Consider the following 17,862-nt stretch of genomic DNA (forward strand, 5'->3'; position numbering starts at 1 on the left):
TCTACCAACGTGCATTTATTTTTATTTAATCGATTCCAAAAGCAGCGAAAGCGATACACAGGTTAGGTATTTCGCGACGAAAAGCTAGAAAAAGGCACTATGACCAAAAATATTCGAAATTATGGGAAAAAGACAAGGAATTTGCAGGTTGGCTTCAAGGAAGTACCAAGGGTGAAGGATATTTACATTGCAAATCATGTAGGTGTGATCTTAAGTGTGCTGGTGGAAGTTTCATTCTAAATAAACATGCAAATAGCTTAAAGCATGTAGCATGTGTGAAAGGTGAACTTCTATTACGTGGTTTTATGCTCATTTTAAGAAAAGTTTATGCATTTTTAATCTTAAAAAATCTTTCAAATTGAGGTGATAGATCTACCAATTTTGCATTTTACATCCTACTAATTTTCTAAAATTCGAGTTGGCAACACTGATCATGAACTCACAAAACACAGAACTTTTAAGGTATGTTCTGTGCATGAACCATTATATGTAATACTCCTACATGGACATTTTCTATAAGTGGAAGCTGTTCCAACTAAGGAAGACATAATGATAACGCTTTTTCTATCCTCCGATGTCCCAGCTCGGTTCTACGCATTCTCAAGAATCTTCAAATACGCCATGATAATAATAAGTACATACACAGTAGTTAGTACATCAGACCATCACTGGCTCGTATGACGTTATGACGGTCCTGCTCATGTGACACCTAACGATGTGATAAATTATAGGGTATTCCAAAAAAAAAAAAAGAAATAGTTATTTGTATGCCAAAAGTAGACTCGTCCAACAAAGTAGTTTTTCAGCCGTGGCGTACACAACATTTTTTAGACGACGCATAAGACCCAAAACTTTTCAATTACACTGAGGAAAGAAAATAAATAATATTGCTTCCTTCGGTGAGATTAGGTGGCGTGAATTCGAGTAATTTTTCATCCCCGATGTTTTCTTTTTCTTTGTTATTCATTAATTTAGACAAAACTTCGATGAAAAAACATAATTTCAGATAATTAAAAGTTAAGGTTATGCAAAATCATCGAAATGAAACTGTCAACTGTCAACATTGAAGTGGTTACTCCCGAAAGTGTTTCGCAGTACGGAACTGTCACTTTCACTACATGGAACACTCAAAACGAATAACTTTCAGCGTCGTCTAAAAAATAAATTTTATTTGAAGTAAATTATGTACAATATACGACTAATAATAAATTTAATTTCTGTACAAATTCATAAACGGTTTATTGGTAGGTTGTAGCCAGTTTTCTTTGGAGTAAATAGTATTTTTACTTTCTACAACATGGAAAGTGTAAGCGTGTCTTGATTTGTTGGATTTATTAGCTTCGCTGTAATGAACCACTTGACCATGTATTAGAATACAACTACCTAAAAATTGAAATAATTATATAGCACAACATTGAAAATTTCTTGTAGGACATAGAAATTGCAACAAAAAAAATCACTCGATGTACAAGAAATATTGTACAAACCGCCCCACGCTTTTTCACAATAATATTTGTATTTATTCTTTTCATTATTGTTTTGAGGTTAGTTTGAAAATTACTTAAAACTTTTTAGTTTGTTGAAAAAAGTTATCAATAGTATTATACCTTTTGAAATCGGAACTGGGGAAAAGTTGCTTTTTTGGTAGTAAGGAGCGGCTGAATTATATATCAACACTTCATCGGAGTTTTTATCCGGATTTCTAATATATCTTCGGTGTACTCCACTATTATGTGATCTACTCGAAAACCATAAACACCCATTTTCTATAGTAGCATCATCTATGGCTATCCAAAATCCTACTAATTTCAAAGGATCTGTGTACAAGTATGTGGCATCCTGGTGGGCGATTACTGAGAAACAAAATCCAAATAAATAGTTTTTCATATACAAAATTTTCACTCGTTCTTTCCGACCAGGGATTAGGAGAGTAATTAAATTGGATTAAATCCTATAATGGAAATCCAGATTGAAAAAAAAATGTTCTGTGCTACTAGTATTTCCGTATTTAACAAATTTTGAAAAAACTGCTAAATGCTAAATACCAATATGAGGATGATCTAACGTCAGTATATAGTAAGTTTGTGTGCAGTTAACGGCATCATTTACTTAATGTTTATTTGCTTTTGTATAAAGAAATATCTTTTGAAATTTGAATTAAAGAAGTTCTGGTCAAGAAATATGTATTACTTCTGTATTTGCCTTATACAAATCAATTTATTTAGTGTAAATAAATAAGGGAATAATCCATTAATCAAATACAAGGTCTGGCTGTTAAATAACGAGATCGCGCGCCTAGAGGGCGCTCTAGACGAGTGGGGTATCTAGATATCTTGTCTATACATGTCCCAAAACACGTTTTTATAGTATTTGTGCAGTAGAAATTTGAAAGAACGTGTTTTTTTCTCGTGCCGAAAAACAGGAACAACGTATCAATACTAAATTTCTCGTTAAATTGAAAAAAACTCCGAATGAGTGCTATAAATAGTTGCAAGAGGCCTATGGGGTCAATTCTCTATCTCGTGCGCGTGTTTTTGAGTGGTGTAACCGCTTTAGTGAGGATCGAGAGAGAGAGGAAATAAAAATTTAAGACAATGTTGATCGTTTTAACTTACTATTTGTTAGTTTTAGCAACACTGCGATATCGAATTCGTTAAAAACGGCTCGATTTTGCACCAGGACAACGAACCTGTTCATAACGCGTTACCAGTGACGCAGTATCTGGCCAGTACTTACCAGATTTGATACCGTGCGACTTTTTGGTTTGCTAAAATAAATTTGAGTCGATAGCAGCAGTGAAGGAAAAAACGGCCGAGCTCTTAAAGGACATCACCAAAGAAGACTTCCAGCACTGCTTCGATCGATGGAAAAAACGTTTGGAAAGGTGTGTAAGCAGTCTCGTTATTTAATAGCCAGACCTCGTAGTATATAGTTGCGTTGAACTTTAGCAAAAGCTCGGAAATAATTATTCAAATCAAAGTACAAAAAACACGGGGTAGATTTGCACTAAGATAGAGCGAAAAATTTGTAGTCATAAGCAAACACAAATACGAAGCTGATCATATTTGAAAAAATTTAACCAGTTTAACTAAAAATCTCAAATAAATATCAAAATACCCATAAATGTTGTTAATTTTAGGTCTTTCCTATTTTAAAATTAGTTTTTTTTGATAATTTTTGAAAAACTAATTTCAAAACAGAAGAGACCTAAAATTAACAACATTTAGAAACATAAATATATAAAAAGGTTTAAGAAATTAAAGAAATTTAATATCCATAAATTAATACATACATACACATATTAAAAATGGGATTGGTTAATTTCTTTTTTACTTTATTAAATAATTAGTATCTTGGAAAAGATTAATAGGATCCAAATTTTTCAGTGACTCACTTTATATTGATGAATTCAATAACTATTAGTTTGTATTAAAACGATGAATTTACCTTCGCTTCCAATCTTGGGATTTTTAAAAATGTACATGCTTTGAGGTATAACAGGTTCTTCAAAACCTAATTGGAAGGCGGCTTCTTTTATCTTTTCGGAAAACGTATATTTTCGAAAAACGGGGTTGAGTTCATGGAGTGCGTGTCCGATTTTATTCAATGAATACTCCGGTTCTACGAGTAATTCCCCGTTAGCACCCAACGCCCCTTCCTCGAAGAAATATGATATTTTATCACCGCTTTCCAAGAAGTATTTGTCTTTATTCTACAAAATCGAAAATCAGTTAAACAGGATACGTCTTTGAATAACTTTCGTTTAAATACTAATTGCATTTTCCTAGTTAATTCAGTTCAGTTATTAGAGAAGAATTGTCAAAAAATGAAACATAATTTTAGGGTTGGAAAGTTTTCCTACTTTCAGGTGGTCTTGACAAATATGATTTTCAACGAAAGTTATTTGAAAACAAATTGATTGAAAATAAATGCGAAATGAAACAACTAGAAAAAATTTGTTTACCTGTTGGGACTCCGAATTAGTTGTACTGAAAATTGTTCTTTTGGATTCTCCTGGCATCGTATTTATCAATTTTTTAGCTTCATTTTTCATCTCTTCTACTTCTTCTGGACTAAATAAATGTTCGATGACTGCGAATCCTTCAGTCTCGAACTAAAAAACGAAATTAATTATTAAAACGTTGAGTCTCAATGCCCACAACTGAACTCTATTCATAGCCCTAGACCACTCGGCGTAATTTCTTACTTGAAAGATTATAAAATATCGAAGAATTCCAGCCGTAAAATTGGTATACAGGAGCAAGTTGTAAAAAAGCACTTGTCATAATAATTCTCGCGATAAAAGTACTGAGTTTTACCAGTTTCGATGAGTAACATACTAAACACACTGTTTACATCACTACTACACCAACACTTCCAGTTACACTGGCTGAAGCGCGTTTCTATAACCAAGTTATCGTCTACAGAGGTTGAAAGTAAACTGAAACCTAATGACTTGACTTTAGTAGCTTAAATAGGGACAAAGGGCCAATTCCTTACAACCCACTCTATAGTTTAGTAATCAAATAATGAATGTGAAGATTCCCGCCAAGAAGATTGTCCCGCTGGAATTAATTTTCGCGGGAGGAGGTTTATTGGTGGGAAGATTTAGTATGAAACATGTAAATCAAGTTATCAGGTTTTAGTTTACCTTTGAAGACGATAACTAGGTTATCGAAAAGGACGTCAGACAGTGTAATTGTGATTGTTGGTGTAGTTGTGGTGTAAACAATGTGTTCAGTATGGATATCACCAAGTGCAACTGGAAGTAAGTCGATTATTTGAATGAAGCCTTCCCGTTATTTGCATTTGATGAGGTTTTTAGTAGTTTCGACTGTAGCTAATCACAGTGTTGAATTTGATGCACGTTATCCTAATTTTAATTTATTATTAACCGCGTGAGGTAGACAATACAGTGTGGACTAGTGAAAAAATTGAATCCAATGTCAAATGTTTATTTTAAATATGTTTGTGACCAATACGAGAACGTTCAACAATTAACTTGAGCTTGAATTATTCTATCTGACTTGTAACAATATACGATAACATTATTTAATAAAAAATGGTGGTGTCACAAGCTTATATTTCCATTTTAGCAAACCTGGGGGTTCTATAAGTCATTCGAAGACGATTTCCACCTTGAAGAATGTCAATTTATAATTAAAAATTGACGTATTTCGGGTTATTTCATAAATATGTACAGTACACGAAAACATTAATTGAATCCATTTGACTTTTACCACTGTATAGGATTAAACCCTCAACATTGTAGTTAATTTTAAGTGCCTCCTTTTTGTAGGTCAGTGTATCTGATTAAAATTAGGTGCCCTTTAAATATTTTTTAGTTAGACCAATGGAACGAAAACTAGTTCACCGCTCTGCTATAAATAAAATAAATTTATTTATAATTAATGTTAAATGTTAATCGAGTTTAGCAGAATTTGGCTATCATTAAAGAGGTGCATAACATCACTACGCGTTATTGTAGAATTAAATTAATTAATTAATATGCAGAATGAGTTTTGGAAACGACAGATGCAGTTTTTCTGCGCCCTGATTTAGATGAATCCTTTACCGAACCAATTTCGTTGAACTTTTTTACTAATTTTCTGACAGTAGATCTTGTTATGGGATTTCGGTTAGGATATACATTATTAAAGATATTATACGTTTCTTATTGACTACTATCATTAGACCTTCTATCCCTTCTCTTTTGGTTGGTATGACGCTGACATTTGGAAAAATCAGATGTTGTTACTAGGTGGGTTCACCCATAAATTAATGAAAAACAAAAGTTTAGTTTTTTATGAATTCTTTTGGTTTTTTTCTTATGTAACGTGTTTTTGCATGTTTCTCCAAAAATGAAAATGTTTTAAAAATGTTTTTCTTTACTTTTTAAAACTCTGTGATTAATCATAGTTTATTAAAACTAATTTGTTATAAAAACAAAATTATGGAAATTACAAGAAAAATTCATCATCTGACAACAATGTTAATAACACCATAATTTATTATAGTTTTTCCATTATCAATTGAAGAAGACAGTTATGCGCGAAAAACAATCATATCAAATTAAGAAATGAAAAATAATGTTCACTCCCCGTATAATATTCGGTAAATATCTAACAGTAAACAGTCAGACCACGTGGACTCCTCATCTCCACCCTTACAAATCGAAATTTACAATTAAGGCGTTTCTTATTTATAATTAAATTAATGAATAGCGAAACAAAGTTTAACGTCATCTTCATCATCGTCTATTATCAACTCCATAAGCCATAAACATTTGAAAGCAGTTTCTCAACTGTACCAGTATGAACTAGATATCCAATTTTTGATGACATCTTTTTTGTAGCCATCTGGTTTGATGCCTTGCTACAGACTTTAACAATGACCTTCACTGACTATTTCCTTGCCAGATCAATTTTACTTTTCTATATTTACATATACCTACAACCTCATCCATTTTCATCAAATCTTATCATTGTTTTCCCTGTATATCAAGATATTCTGTGAAATTCTAATGAAATGGTAATTTCATTAATTTAATTAATTTAACTCTTTTTTATAAAGTGAAGCATATAATAATTAACGGGACAACCCGTACATATAAATATAAACGTTTATATTATGTAAAATATTGATAATTATTTTGTTACATTACATACATTCAAACAATCTTATAATTATTATGTGAATAGTTCAAATTCCTCACCAAAAGTTGACTCAAATGCGCATTTTAGTCTCCCACGTAGATTTGAAATAGGCGAGAAAATGACTAATGCTACATATACACCAATTTTTAAATTTTTAAATCGGACCCAATAACAGGAAATTAAACTACATCACCACTATTAATATTTTCATCTATCACGTACATAAATATGAAAAAATTAATTTTGTACAAAGTTTACCTTTCTTTTAACATCATCGAACATCTCGATCTTTCCACACACTCGCGGACTAAATAAATTTAAAACTTCAGTGCCTTCAATACATTAAAATGTTGTTATAAGTTGTAGTCGGTTCGTATCTGCCAGATTTTATGTTTTTAAAGTGACTTAACAGTCTGTCTAGACCTAACGGTTACAAATTTACAGCGTTGCCAAGATTTTTTCAAGATCTACTTTTATTCATCAAAAATGTTCGAAGTGATACAAATTATAATAAATAAAATAATGTGGTTACAATAACCAAAATATTTTTGTTCAATTCAATAAACCTCATAAATATGTAACATATTTAGGAGATGAAGTGTGCAATTCCGTATTTTAGATCATACGAACATTTGAATGCATTTATGGTTAGGTTAGGTTAGGTAGAGTTCTGCTAGTGGAGTTTGTAGGTTATCATATGCCACAAATGGATGTCGAAGCAACGGACTTCTTAAAAACTGAGCACGTATTAGTATTTTGACTGAAATTATTCCTTACTCTACTCTACTGGCATGATTTCCTGTCTCCATAAATTTTTGTAATCTTTCCCGTAATTGTATGATATGAGCAGCTTCATCGCAACTCAAATTTTGATATGAAATAATGCCAGAAAGTAAAATATTTAATTGAAAGTGAAAAAATAATGTCTAAATATATTAACTACATTAAAAAACGATTCTCATTGGTTTTAAGTTGTGACGTCGGTTCAATAAAAACATTGAGCAGTTGTCTGCTTGATGATCACAAGGTTATCGTTGCCGGTAACGTAGCGTGCGCTGTTATAAACAGTTTTTATTTATTAGTTACGTATTAATAAAACAATTTTCTATATACAAGAATAAAGTTAATAAACTTTTTATAGGTTACGTTCTTACATTATTACATAATACATTACATATTTATGACGTCACGCAATATGGCTGCCTTACTAAAATATTTGAATTACCTACAAAATTTTTTTCTCAAAACCGCAAAACAAGTACCCTATTAGTTTGTTTTTGACGTCATAATTTCTAACTGTGTTGAGCTAGAGATTCCAGACTTTGTACATATTATTCGTCAATTTAATGGCATAATTACTTTAAATACGTCATAATCATAAGATCGGGCTTTAAATTTGTTTATTAATAATTATGTCAATAATGATTTTTCTCTAATAATTTTGGACCTAATCTCCATTTTTTGGCGTGCAATTTATTTTGATGATATGCACGAAAAACGAATTATTCAAATCCATCAATTATAAGGTAAGTAAATATATTAATAATAATATAATATATTAAATTATTTTCTACGAATACAATATAAAAATTATAGATAATTTGACAGCTTGGCAACGCTGTCCGATATCCTAAAAATATGACCTACGATCTCTAGATCATAGTGAATCGAACTTCAATTATTCTTTATCGTTTTGCCAGATTGTCTTAAAAGCAAACTTAGATTGTGCAAAATATGTTGTAATATAGTTTATAAAATAACCAGTTTTTTTAAAAACATCTCGATGATTACTTTTATCACAGGTTTTATTAAATTATTGATATGCTACGTAATATCATTTATTTTTCGAACGACAAACTAAATGGTAGTTTATATACTTACACTGTTTTTTGTTAATCATTTTATCAATCTAAATAAACATTTTTGGAACTCAAATATGACATTGTCTCAAATTTAAACCTTTATTAATTTATTGAGTAAAATTATTGCTATTTCCCCATATAATCGAGGCGTACTTATGTCAAAATGGGTTTTATCATACTCCTAATAAATCTGAGTTTTGTTTTTGTCTTCAACTTGTTTTCTTGTAGAGAACGACTTGGTTTCTCTCGCGCTTCTATTTTTCATGTTTCACAACATTTATCTACATTTATTCTTGAGTCTTTTTGTGATGTTTTTCACCTTCACGCACCTCGTTGCTATTGCAATATCATCCTCAATCAGACTTCCGATATCTCGTTTGCAGCGTTCACCTGAAACTTTCTGTCTTTGAGGTACGTGCTCAGAAGTATTATGAGAGGTATAGTGTATCCTGCCTCTTTCATCTTGTAAAGCAAGCCCTTGTGCCACACTCGATCGAAAGCTTTGCCTATGTCTAGGAAAATTACATCTGTGGATTCTTTCTGGTTCAAATCTTGAGTACTAAATTCTACTATTCTCGTTTTGGTAACAAAAGAAAAATACTGCGGTCTCCTCTTCCTTCCCTAATCTAAGGTTCTAAATGTTCTAGACTGTGTTCGAAGAACTTGCCAGATTATTGGGGGATCTCGGTGGTTTTAAATGCAGTGCACAATGTTGACTGATAGGAATTTGAGTAGGTAGAAAATTATAAAACTTAGGGACTGTTAACAAATAAATTATCTTGAAATATATTAAATGTTTATTCAAAATAAAAATCTTGATAGAATTACATAGTCAGTTTAGCATGAAAATATTATTTTTTTAATATAACATGTGATACCAAATAGCTGCATCAAGTCTTTAACTATAAAGATTCCAGTTCAACAGATGTCGACTATAATTATAGAAAAACAAAACAAAATTTGGTTTGAATAAGTACTACAATGCTTTTCAAAATCGCGACCATTTTTTGAAAATATATTGGTAACTACGATGGCCGCTTTTTTTTCAACCTCCGATTGCTCCTTGCAGTTACGTTGTTATCCTGCAGCTAAAACTAACAGACTTAGACTAAGACAGCTGTGGGATCAATTTGATAGATTTATATAAATATTCGAGTTTTGAACAAAAATAAGTTGCTAGACTGAAATATTAGCTCATTACAATTTAAAAAAAATAAACATATATTTCAAAAACTTCATACTTACAAATAACTGGACTGAAAGTGTTGATTATATATGGACTAATATTATGTGAAAGATTTGATGAAGCAATTTATTATCTTTCAATAACAGTTTTCATACAAATATTTTCATAGTACTTTCAATATCATTTCTACAAATTGGACATGTATTGTTGTATAACTGCAATCTGGAATTACATTCCATACACATACATACATGTTTACAAGGCAGTACTAAAATACATTTGATACGTTCCTGGCATATAACACAATATTGTTCTTCTAAAATATCAGTTTTGGTTTCAGTTGGAGTGGATTCGGATTCATAATTTCTTCTTATTTGTGGTCTTCTGTACCTATTTAACTGTGCACTTTCATTCCTTATATTATTCGATGAACTTTCGTTTCCCATACGATTCAAGATTCTGTTACTTCTATTGTGAAATATTCTTTCATTTCTTCTTATATTCCTTGATTGTCTTCCAGCATTATTGAAAACATTGATAAAAATTTGCCTAGCGCTTTGGTACAAAGTCATATAAAATTGGGTCATGATATATATTAAGCATATAGCTATAATTAATCCAATCACAGACTCAACTGGAACATCTGTTACAAAAATATAAATGTTCTTCATGCAGTCTCGTAAATCTTTTATATATTCTATTGTTTTATCAAATATAGTCCTCAACACAGTATTTATAAGCCGTGTAAATAGATGCAGCATGTTTACTAATGATAATGGAATTAATGTGATTGCAAACCAAACTCCAGCACCAAACAAAACTATTAAATGTTTTATAAATTTGCATGTCGTAATTAGTAACTCATAAACACTTAGTAGGGAGTCTTTCAACAGTATATATATTTGATAGCAGATGTAACTTATTTTATGAATAAAATTATAGGTACTTGATATTACACTTGACGAAGTTGAGCCCAACACTTCCAACAATTGTCCCAGAGCTTCTAGAAATTCCAGTAAACATTGAATGATATCTCCATAGAATATTGCGAATGACTCTATTACAATTGATAAGATTTCAGTCAAATGTTTTAAGAGAGATAACACATTAGTTAATATAACAGTGACCGCATATACTAGGCCTTGCCCTACTTTAAAACTATAGTAAAGACCATAATATATAAATGTCTTCGTTAGGCTGATTATGTATAAAAGTTCTACAAACATTATATTGATATTTGAAACATTGTTCGGTACAAAATTTAAAAATACGTTAAACTGTTACATTTGACAATAGGTTTAAGAGCGTCTTCTTTTTTGCATGTCATTTGCCATATGAAATAACCAACCAATTCAAATTGATCATCAATACAAAGATTGATAATTTTCACTAGTGGAAGTTAAAATTATGAAAAAATAGTTTTTATAGCTATAAATTTTAATAGTAGACAAATTTCTTTGTTTCGTATACAACTGAAGAAGCTTTTTGACAACGTCAAAAATTGACATTTCACACGTCTACTTCATTTTTGACAAACTACCATAAATAATGTTGATATACAGGTCATTTTTCTGTGAAATATAAATATTTCTAAAGATTTGAAATATATAACGATCATTCTAATAAGATAAACACGAGTTAATATTATAGATTTTACTCTGTCGAATAATACTTAAAAAATGTCTTCACATGACATTACATCCATTCTTAAGGCGTTTGAAGAAACTCACGTTAGCGATACAGGAGTAAGTTTTGCTGGTAAATCATTAAAATTAAATTCAGAAGAAGACGGTAAGTTCACTTTATCACACGTGCAGCGAATAGTTACAAAATATTCTTTTCAGCTAAACAAGTCACTAACGAAATCGAGAAATGTTCCAACCTTCAGTATCTTAACCTTGAAGGGAATACTTTAGGGGTAGGTGCTTCCAAGGAAATTGCCAAGTCTCTGGAGACACACCCTGAATTTCGAAGGGCATTATGGAAAGATATGTTTACAGGTAGAATGAAAACAGAAATTCCAATAGCATTGGTAAGTTACATCATATATATTAAGTAAATCTCAATGTAACTTTATCCTGCATTTAGCAATATTTAGGAGATAGTTTGGTAACTGCTGGAGCCAGATTGACGGAACTCGACCTCAGTGATAATGCCTTTGGGCCAGTTGGTGTAGAAGGATTAGCGTCATTACTTAGAAGTTCATCTTGTTATGCTCTTGAAGAATTACGTCTCAATAATAATGGATTGGGTATAACTGGTGGTAAGCTGTTAGCATCAGCTCTCACAGATTGTTATAAATACAGCAAAGAACAAGGTAAATGTTTGGCATTGAAAGTGTTTATTGCTGGAAGAAACAGACTTGAAAATGAGGGAGCAAAAGTACTTGCTGAAGTGTTTAAGGTAATTATATTTTCGTGATGAGTTAACAATATTAATGCTATTAATTTGAGTTTTCTCTGAGGGAATGAATCATATTTACACTTGATGGAGTTAAAATATAAGGGGTATAATATTAACCCCTTACTGTGTATTGCACCAAATTTGGAACACATTCTTTTCAACTTATTTTCAAATAGATTAATTGATTTTAACAAATATTCACATCTAGTTTGCGTATGTTATTTGTAACCCTTGTATTCTAACCCCTTCAATAGTTTATTAAAAATCATAGCATTTTCTCTATCAGGATTTTTCACAAATGTTTATTGTAGCTCTTGGGTACTTTGGAAGAAATAACCATGCCTCAAAATGGAATATATCATTTAGGTATATCTGCTTTATCTGAAGCTTTTTCAGTCAATAGAAACCTTCAGATTATTAATTTGAACGATAATACAATCGGTGCTAAAGGGGCCAAAGCCATTGCTTCGGCAATTGGTAATAACCAGAATCTGAAAGAAATTAATTTAGGAGATTGCTTGCTGAAAACTAGGGGAGCTTTACTATTAAGTGACGCTTTGAAAGATTCTCACAAAGATTTGGAAGAAATCAATTTCGGTTTTAATGAAATAACCAAACTAGGGGGATTGGAATTATTGAATGCAATTGTTAATAAAAGTAAATTGAAAAAGTTGATATTAGATGGAAATAAATTTGGAGATGATGGGAAGGAATTGATAAAGAAAAAATTGGGCGAAATAGGTTAGTAATTTTATATACATAATAAAATGAAATATCTTTTTCAGAAGTATAAGTCTGCACTAATAATATTACCGCCGTATCATCTTATTCTTGAAGCAGGTCATGTCATTTTCCACTATATAAAGTCTCACCGAAACCCATCTGGAGATATTGTATTGAACTATGGGGCACTGCATCCTACTCAAATGTAGCAAATGTAAAAATATTTTAGTCAAAAGTACCTAGAATTCTAGTAAATGCTCCATAGTATGTACCCAACAATGTTATTGCTTATAACCTCCAAGTGAAGTTGATACACTTTTCCAAGTATGCTTACTCTGAAAATCACTCCAATGCATTGGTTCTACCTCTAATGATACCTCTCATCCAGTGAAGGCTGAAAAAGTATCTTCTGTATGATCTGCGTGACAGATTTTAGTGTTATAGTGAAAGGAAATTGTCATTGGGTAATTTTCTTACAAATTAATTCATAAATTACTGTTATCCTTTTGCTCATTGTAAATTTTACAGATTACAAAAAAAGGGTTCTTAAAAAATATGAAAATGGTTAACAGAAGTAAATCGAAGCAAATCTTTGCTTTCTTATTTGTCTTTATGGTATGGCTTAGGGTAACATAAGAAGGTACACAACCATTTGATTGGAAAATTTCAAAAAAAGAGGCGATTCATCATGAATTTTTAACCAGCCATAAGGCCGAGGCTTTTCTTGTTCCCACCTATTAATAATAAGCATTAGAAGAAGCTGTTTTTGCAATCTTCTGCTGTTCCCACTCTTTAATAATAATCACTAGAAATTGTTTTTGCAATCAAAACGAATATCTTGTAGTTACTTCAGTTGGAGTGGAAAAATCGCTTGGAAAATTTTTTCAAATCCATAGAAAAATGTATTAAATTTAGTGAAAGATAGTTAAAAAACCATAAAACTCTTTTTGTTAATATATACTCGTTTGTGGTATGTGAAAATCGTGTCAAGTCTATTATAGATTAATTTTAAAATTCTTGTTTCTGTAGGAAAATTGAACGTCTTGGGAAGTTTAGATGAAGACGAATCAGAAGATAGTAATGAAGAAGATGATGAAGAAGAAACAGATAAAAGTGAGCATGATAGTGAGAATGATGAAACGGTCGATGAAGAAACCAAAGATGAAAGCCATGATCAAGATGTAATTGAAGTACCATCTCCAACAAAATTACATTTAAGCATCAAAGAATTTATAGAGACTCCTAGTGCAAGTAATTTTCTTGCTATGGGACCTAATAGAACAGAAGCAATCTTAGAAGAGGCCAAGGTAATCAGAGATTACATTGGCAAATTACCAAAAAATTAGATTATTCAGAAAATTGAAAGTACTTTTAGGTTTTTCTAAAGATTCCTCTACCAACTTCCCTTGCCTATGTCCTGCCCTCTCTCGAATATTCTCACATGGTCTTCAACGACAATTGGAATAGTACTAGAACACTAAAAAATATTTATTAACTAAGTCATTCAACCAGGCTATTTTTGAATAACATCTCTAAATTTTGAATTTTTATCTCGCATACTTTTTGAGTTATAGCACTTTGAAGTTTTGTCGGTTCTCAATTTACGAGCCTTGGATAGTCCCGAGTAAAACGTGTATTAGAATAGAGCAAAATTCTAATTCATTTATTTTACTATTACAGCGTATAGACCCTATCCTAAAGGTGATTCCAGATCACCAATTCGGATTTCGCCACAAACATTCATACCATCAATACAGGTAAAGGGGAAAAATACTGCTCGGCAGCCTTCCTGGATGTTAGCCAGGCTTTTGATAAAGTCCGGCATGTATCTCTGTTAAATAGAATCAAAATATGTATACCCAATTCATACTACACCCCGCTTCAGTAATATCCGTCAAACAGAAGTTTCAGAACAATAATTGGTTATGAGACTTCAGAATTTCAACACATTAAAGCTGGAGTTCTACAAGGCAGCATCCTAGAGCCAGTCCTGTACCTGATAAATACATTCCAACCTCAAACTACTCTATGACAGGCACATTTGCTGATAACACAGTGATACTGGCTATACATGAGGATCCAATAATAGCTTATAAAATATAAAAATTGCCCGAAAGATTGAGAATAAAAATTATCACAAATCCCAGCACATTGCTCGCTCTAAAGTTGTTCCTCAATTAGTTCACCCACTATTGCATGTTCTCCAGACGCCTAATTTTTTTTGCTTCCCGAATCTTCTGTCTTGTTGGTTTATCGTCATCTTTATTGTTGGTTAATTCTACATGTTCTGCTTCCTTAGTATTTGTTAGGTTAGGTTAGGTCCTGAATCTACTGTCTTGTTGGTTTATCGACGATAACTTTGTTATCAAAACGTTGGTTAGGTTAGATGTTTGTGTAGTATTAAATTACTCAGAGCAATGTTGAGACTGTATCTTAATAAAGAGCAAATATTTTTCAGAAATATGAAGATAATTCTATAGAAGAATATGTCAGAATAATGATGAAGGTATCAGCTTTGAGTAATAATACTAGACCGGAAGTAGCGAAAATTTCCACTGAATGTGCTGAAAAACTATACAAAAATCTATTCATTTGGGCCCAAAAAACTGACAAACTTTCCATCGTTAACAATTCTATTCTAGTTAATCTTGGAATAATAAAAGTGAGTATGGAAAAAAATCTGATTTGATTTTAGATCTTTATTCTTTAATTATTAAATTCTTGTTATTATTTTAGAGCGAAGATAAATCCTACAAACTTACTTGGAACCAAGACGGTTGTTTGAACATGCTCAAAAGCATCGTAAATCAAAATTACATTCCTGCAAGTACAAAGGATACTCTTAGAGTGTTCATGAAGAGGTGGGTAGATACAATTCATGGTTGAATCTCCAGTTTTCTTACCATTTTCGATTTTTGCTGAATCTTTTATTTTTTCTTTTAAGTTCCAGTATTTCTTTCAACCCCCTTTACTATCTTTCTCTGCTCCAAATATTTTTTTTAGGTTTACCTCTTCTTGCAATTTACTATCGCTCATTGGTTGACTCTCTACATGTTCCGCGCAGTTGAGTTTTTTGCCAACATTTTACTTTTCACAATGCTCAGTCTTCTCACTGATCTTATCATTATATTTTTTGTAATTTTTACTATTACTGATATGAAAAAGTTTTTTTCTCATTGTGTTCCTGTTATTTTCATCCCTTTATTCGACCTTTTCACCAACTCATTTCATGTCAGTTGAGGTAGTCCTATAAAAAAAATCTGTGGGTGTCGAGTCGGGTGACCTTGGTCGTCAGTGGATATACCCATAGCTCCTAATCCATTTGAGGAATGAAGAAAAGGCTTCGCAAAAGAAATTCATCAAAACAAAAAATATATTTTGCCAGTATATTAAGGGGGTTGCTTGAAATGAGAAAATTTATTACAATTACAAAATAAATTGAAAAAGTTCACTTTGTTTTTGAAACGCACTGTATGTATACTGAAAATATTTCTGTCTAATTCATAAATCTGATTTCAGGGAGGTGGAGAATAATAAAGATCATCTTGTTGTTAAAAAAGATATTCTTTCTACTTTATCTTAATAGAACTGTTATTATTATTGACAAAGTTTTGAGGGGATTATTTTTTTAATAATAATTTACACATATTTATACATTAACTTTATTAAAACATTAAATTATTTATTCAGACTTTCATTACATAATTTTATAACCTAAAACCCTAATATTTGGGTATAGTATGTTAATACAAATATTAAACTATAGACCCCAGATGAATCTGCACTAGAAGGAAAACTAACGTCTGTTTAGAAAAACAAGAAAGTGCCTAGAAAAGGCAAAATTTAGAAAAAAAAGTCTATAAAGGTGAAAATTGGGAAAAGAGTCTAGAAAGACGAATATTAGAAAAAGTTAAAGTCTAGTCATGCGAACATTAGAAAAAGAAAAGGTAGTGCAAGCTAGAATTAAAATTGAAAAGTGTCCATAAGACTAGAAGAAGAAGGCGAAATTTTGAAATAGAAAGAGTGCAGAAAGCGACAATTGGAAATCAAAGGGTCTAGAAGACTAGAAGTCGATGTAAAGAGTGTTGAAAGCAAAAATTAGAAATGGAAAGAAACTAGAAAGTAAGGACTGAGTCTATAAAGTGTTAAGAAAGAAAAAATCGAATAAAGAGTATCTAGAAAGTAAGGACTCGGTATAAAAAGTCTAGAAAAACAAAAATTTGGAAGAAAAAGTGTCTAGAAAGGCAAAATTTAGGAAAAAAAGTCTAGAAAGGTGAAAATTGGAAACAAAGAGTCTAAAAAGGCGAAAATTAGAAAAAGAAATATTCTATAAAGCTAAAATTGGAAATGAAAAGTGTCTAGAACACTATGTAAAGGGTATAGAAAGCGAAAATTAGAAATAGAAAGAATCTAGAAAGCGAAAATTGAAAACGAAGAGATTAGAAAGCTAGAATTGGAAATAGAAAGTCTAGAAAGTGACAATAAAGAAACACAAAAGCTAGAAAGAGATGTATTAAAAAGGAAAGAATATAGAAAACCAGAATTGGGAACTAAACAGGCCAGAAAGGCTAAAATTAGAAAACAAAAAAATCTAGAAACCTGATAAAAGACGCTTCGAATGAAATATTTACATCATCAATGCTATTTCAGAGAATTTTATATAAGAATCTAGAAAAGTTCATTTGGAAAAAAAATGATTATTTCTTAGTTGAATTATGTAAAAAAAAACTCTTCAGAGGAGGTGAATTAGGAGTTATTTTGTTGTTGGCAGTCAACGTGTTAATTCAAATATATAATCTAGAATGCATAAATAATAAAAAACAATTAGTCGACAGTAATGTTAAAGTTTTTATGTGACTGGTGGGGTTTATTTTATTTATTTAGGTTTTTACAACGAAAGAAGATTCTTATTTTTATCCCTTCAGTGCTGTCATTTCTCGAATTAAGTCCCTAAATATAAGAATGGAAAAATTTCAAACGGGTCGGTTCCTCCGTGTTCGCTATTCGCAGGCGCTACGTCTTAGCGGGTACT

General features: G+C 31.3%; 3 protein-coding genes across 5 annotated transcripts; 1 reads left to right on the plus strand and 2 right to left on the minus strand.

Moving 5' to 3' along the window:
- Positions 1–1,141: 1,141 nt before the first annotated feature.
- Positions 1,142–7,060, minus strand: LOC130443437 (phytanoyl-CoA dioxygenase domain-containing protein 1 homolog). Of its 3 annotated transcripts, none has more exons than XM_056778055.1 (5): positions 6,915–7,060; positions 3,965–4,114; positions 3,448–3,712; positions 1,608–1,853; positions 1,142–1,383 (listed from the first exon to the last, which is right to left on the minus strand). In XM_056778055.1, exons 1-5 carry the CDS (start codon positions 6,936–6,938, stop codon positions 1,211–1,213), a joined length of 858 nt encoding a protein of 285 aa, XP_056634033.1. In that variant the 5' UTR covers positions 6,939–7,060; the 3' UTR covers positions 1,142–1,210. The 3 variants fall into 3 exon arrangements, with proteins under 3 accessions (XP_056634033.1, XP_056634034.1, XP_056634035.1); XM_056778056.1 differs by lacking the exon at positions 6,915–7,060 and adding an exon at positions 4,169–4,787 and having other exon boundaries at positions 1,150–1,383; XM_056778057.1 differs by lacking the exon at positions 6,915–7,060 and adding an exon at positions 4,208–4,660 and having other exon boundaries at positions 1,150–1,383.
- A 2,793-nt stretch (positions 7,061–9,853) lies between these two features.
- Positions 9,854–10,930, minus strand: LOC130443439 (uncharacterized). Its single transcript, XM_056778060.1, has one exon. The coding sequence runs from the start codon at positions 10,928–10,930 to the stop codon at positions 9,854–9,856; it is 1,077 nt and encodes a 358-aa protein (XP_056634038.1).
- Positions 10,931–11,102: 172 nt separating this feature from the next.
- LOC130443438 (ran GTPase-activating protein 1) lies at positions 11,103–16,515 on the plus strand. The gene is made up of 8 exons (XM_056778059.1): positions 11,103–11,495; positions 11,549–11,736; positions 11,793–12,107; positions 12,419–12,848; positions 13,860–14,137; positions 15,289–15,492; positions 15,567–15,691; positions 16,350–16,515. Exons 1-8 carry the CDS (start codon positions 11,384–11,386, stop codon positions 16,411–16,413), a joined length of 1,716 nt encoding a protein of 571 aa, XP_056634037.1. The 5' UTR covers positions 11,103–11,383; the 3' UTR covers positions 16,414–16,515.
- Positions 16,516–17,862: the final 1,347 nt, after the last annotated feature.

The sequence above is a fragment of the Diorhabda sublineata genome, chromosome 4 (genome assembly GCF_026230105.1).
Source record: "Diorhabda sublineata isolate icDioSubl1.1 chromosome 4, icDioSubl1.1, whole genome shotgun sequence".
Taxonomy (NCBI): Eukaryota; Metazoa; Arthropoda; class Insecta; order Coleoptera; family Chrysomelidae; genus Diorhabda; species Diorhabda sublineata.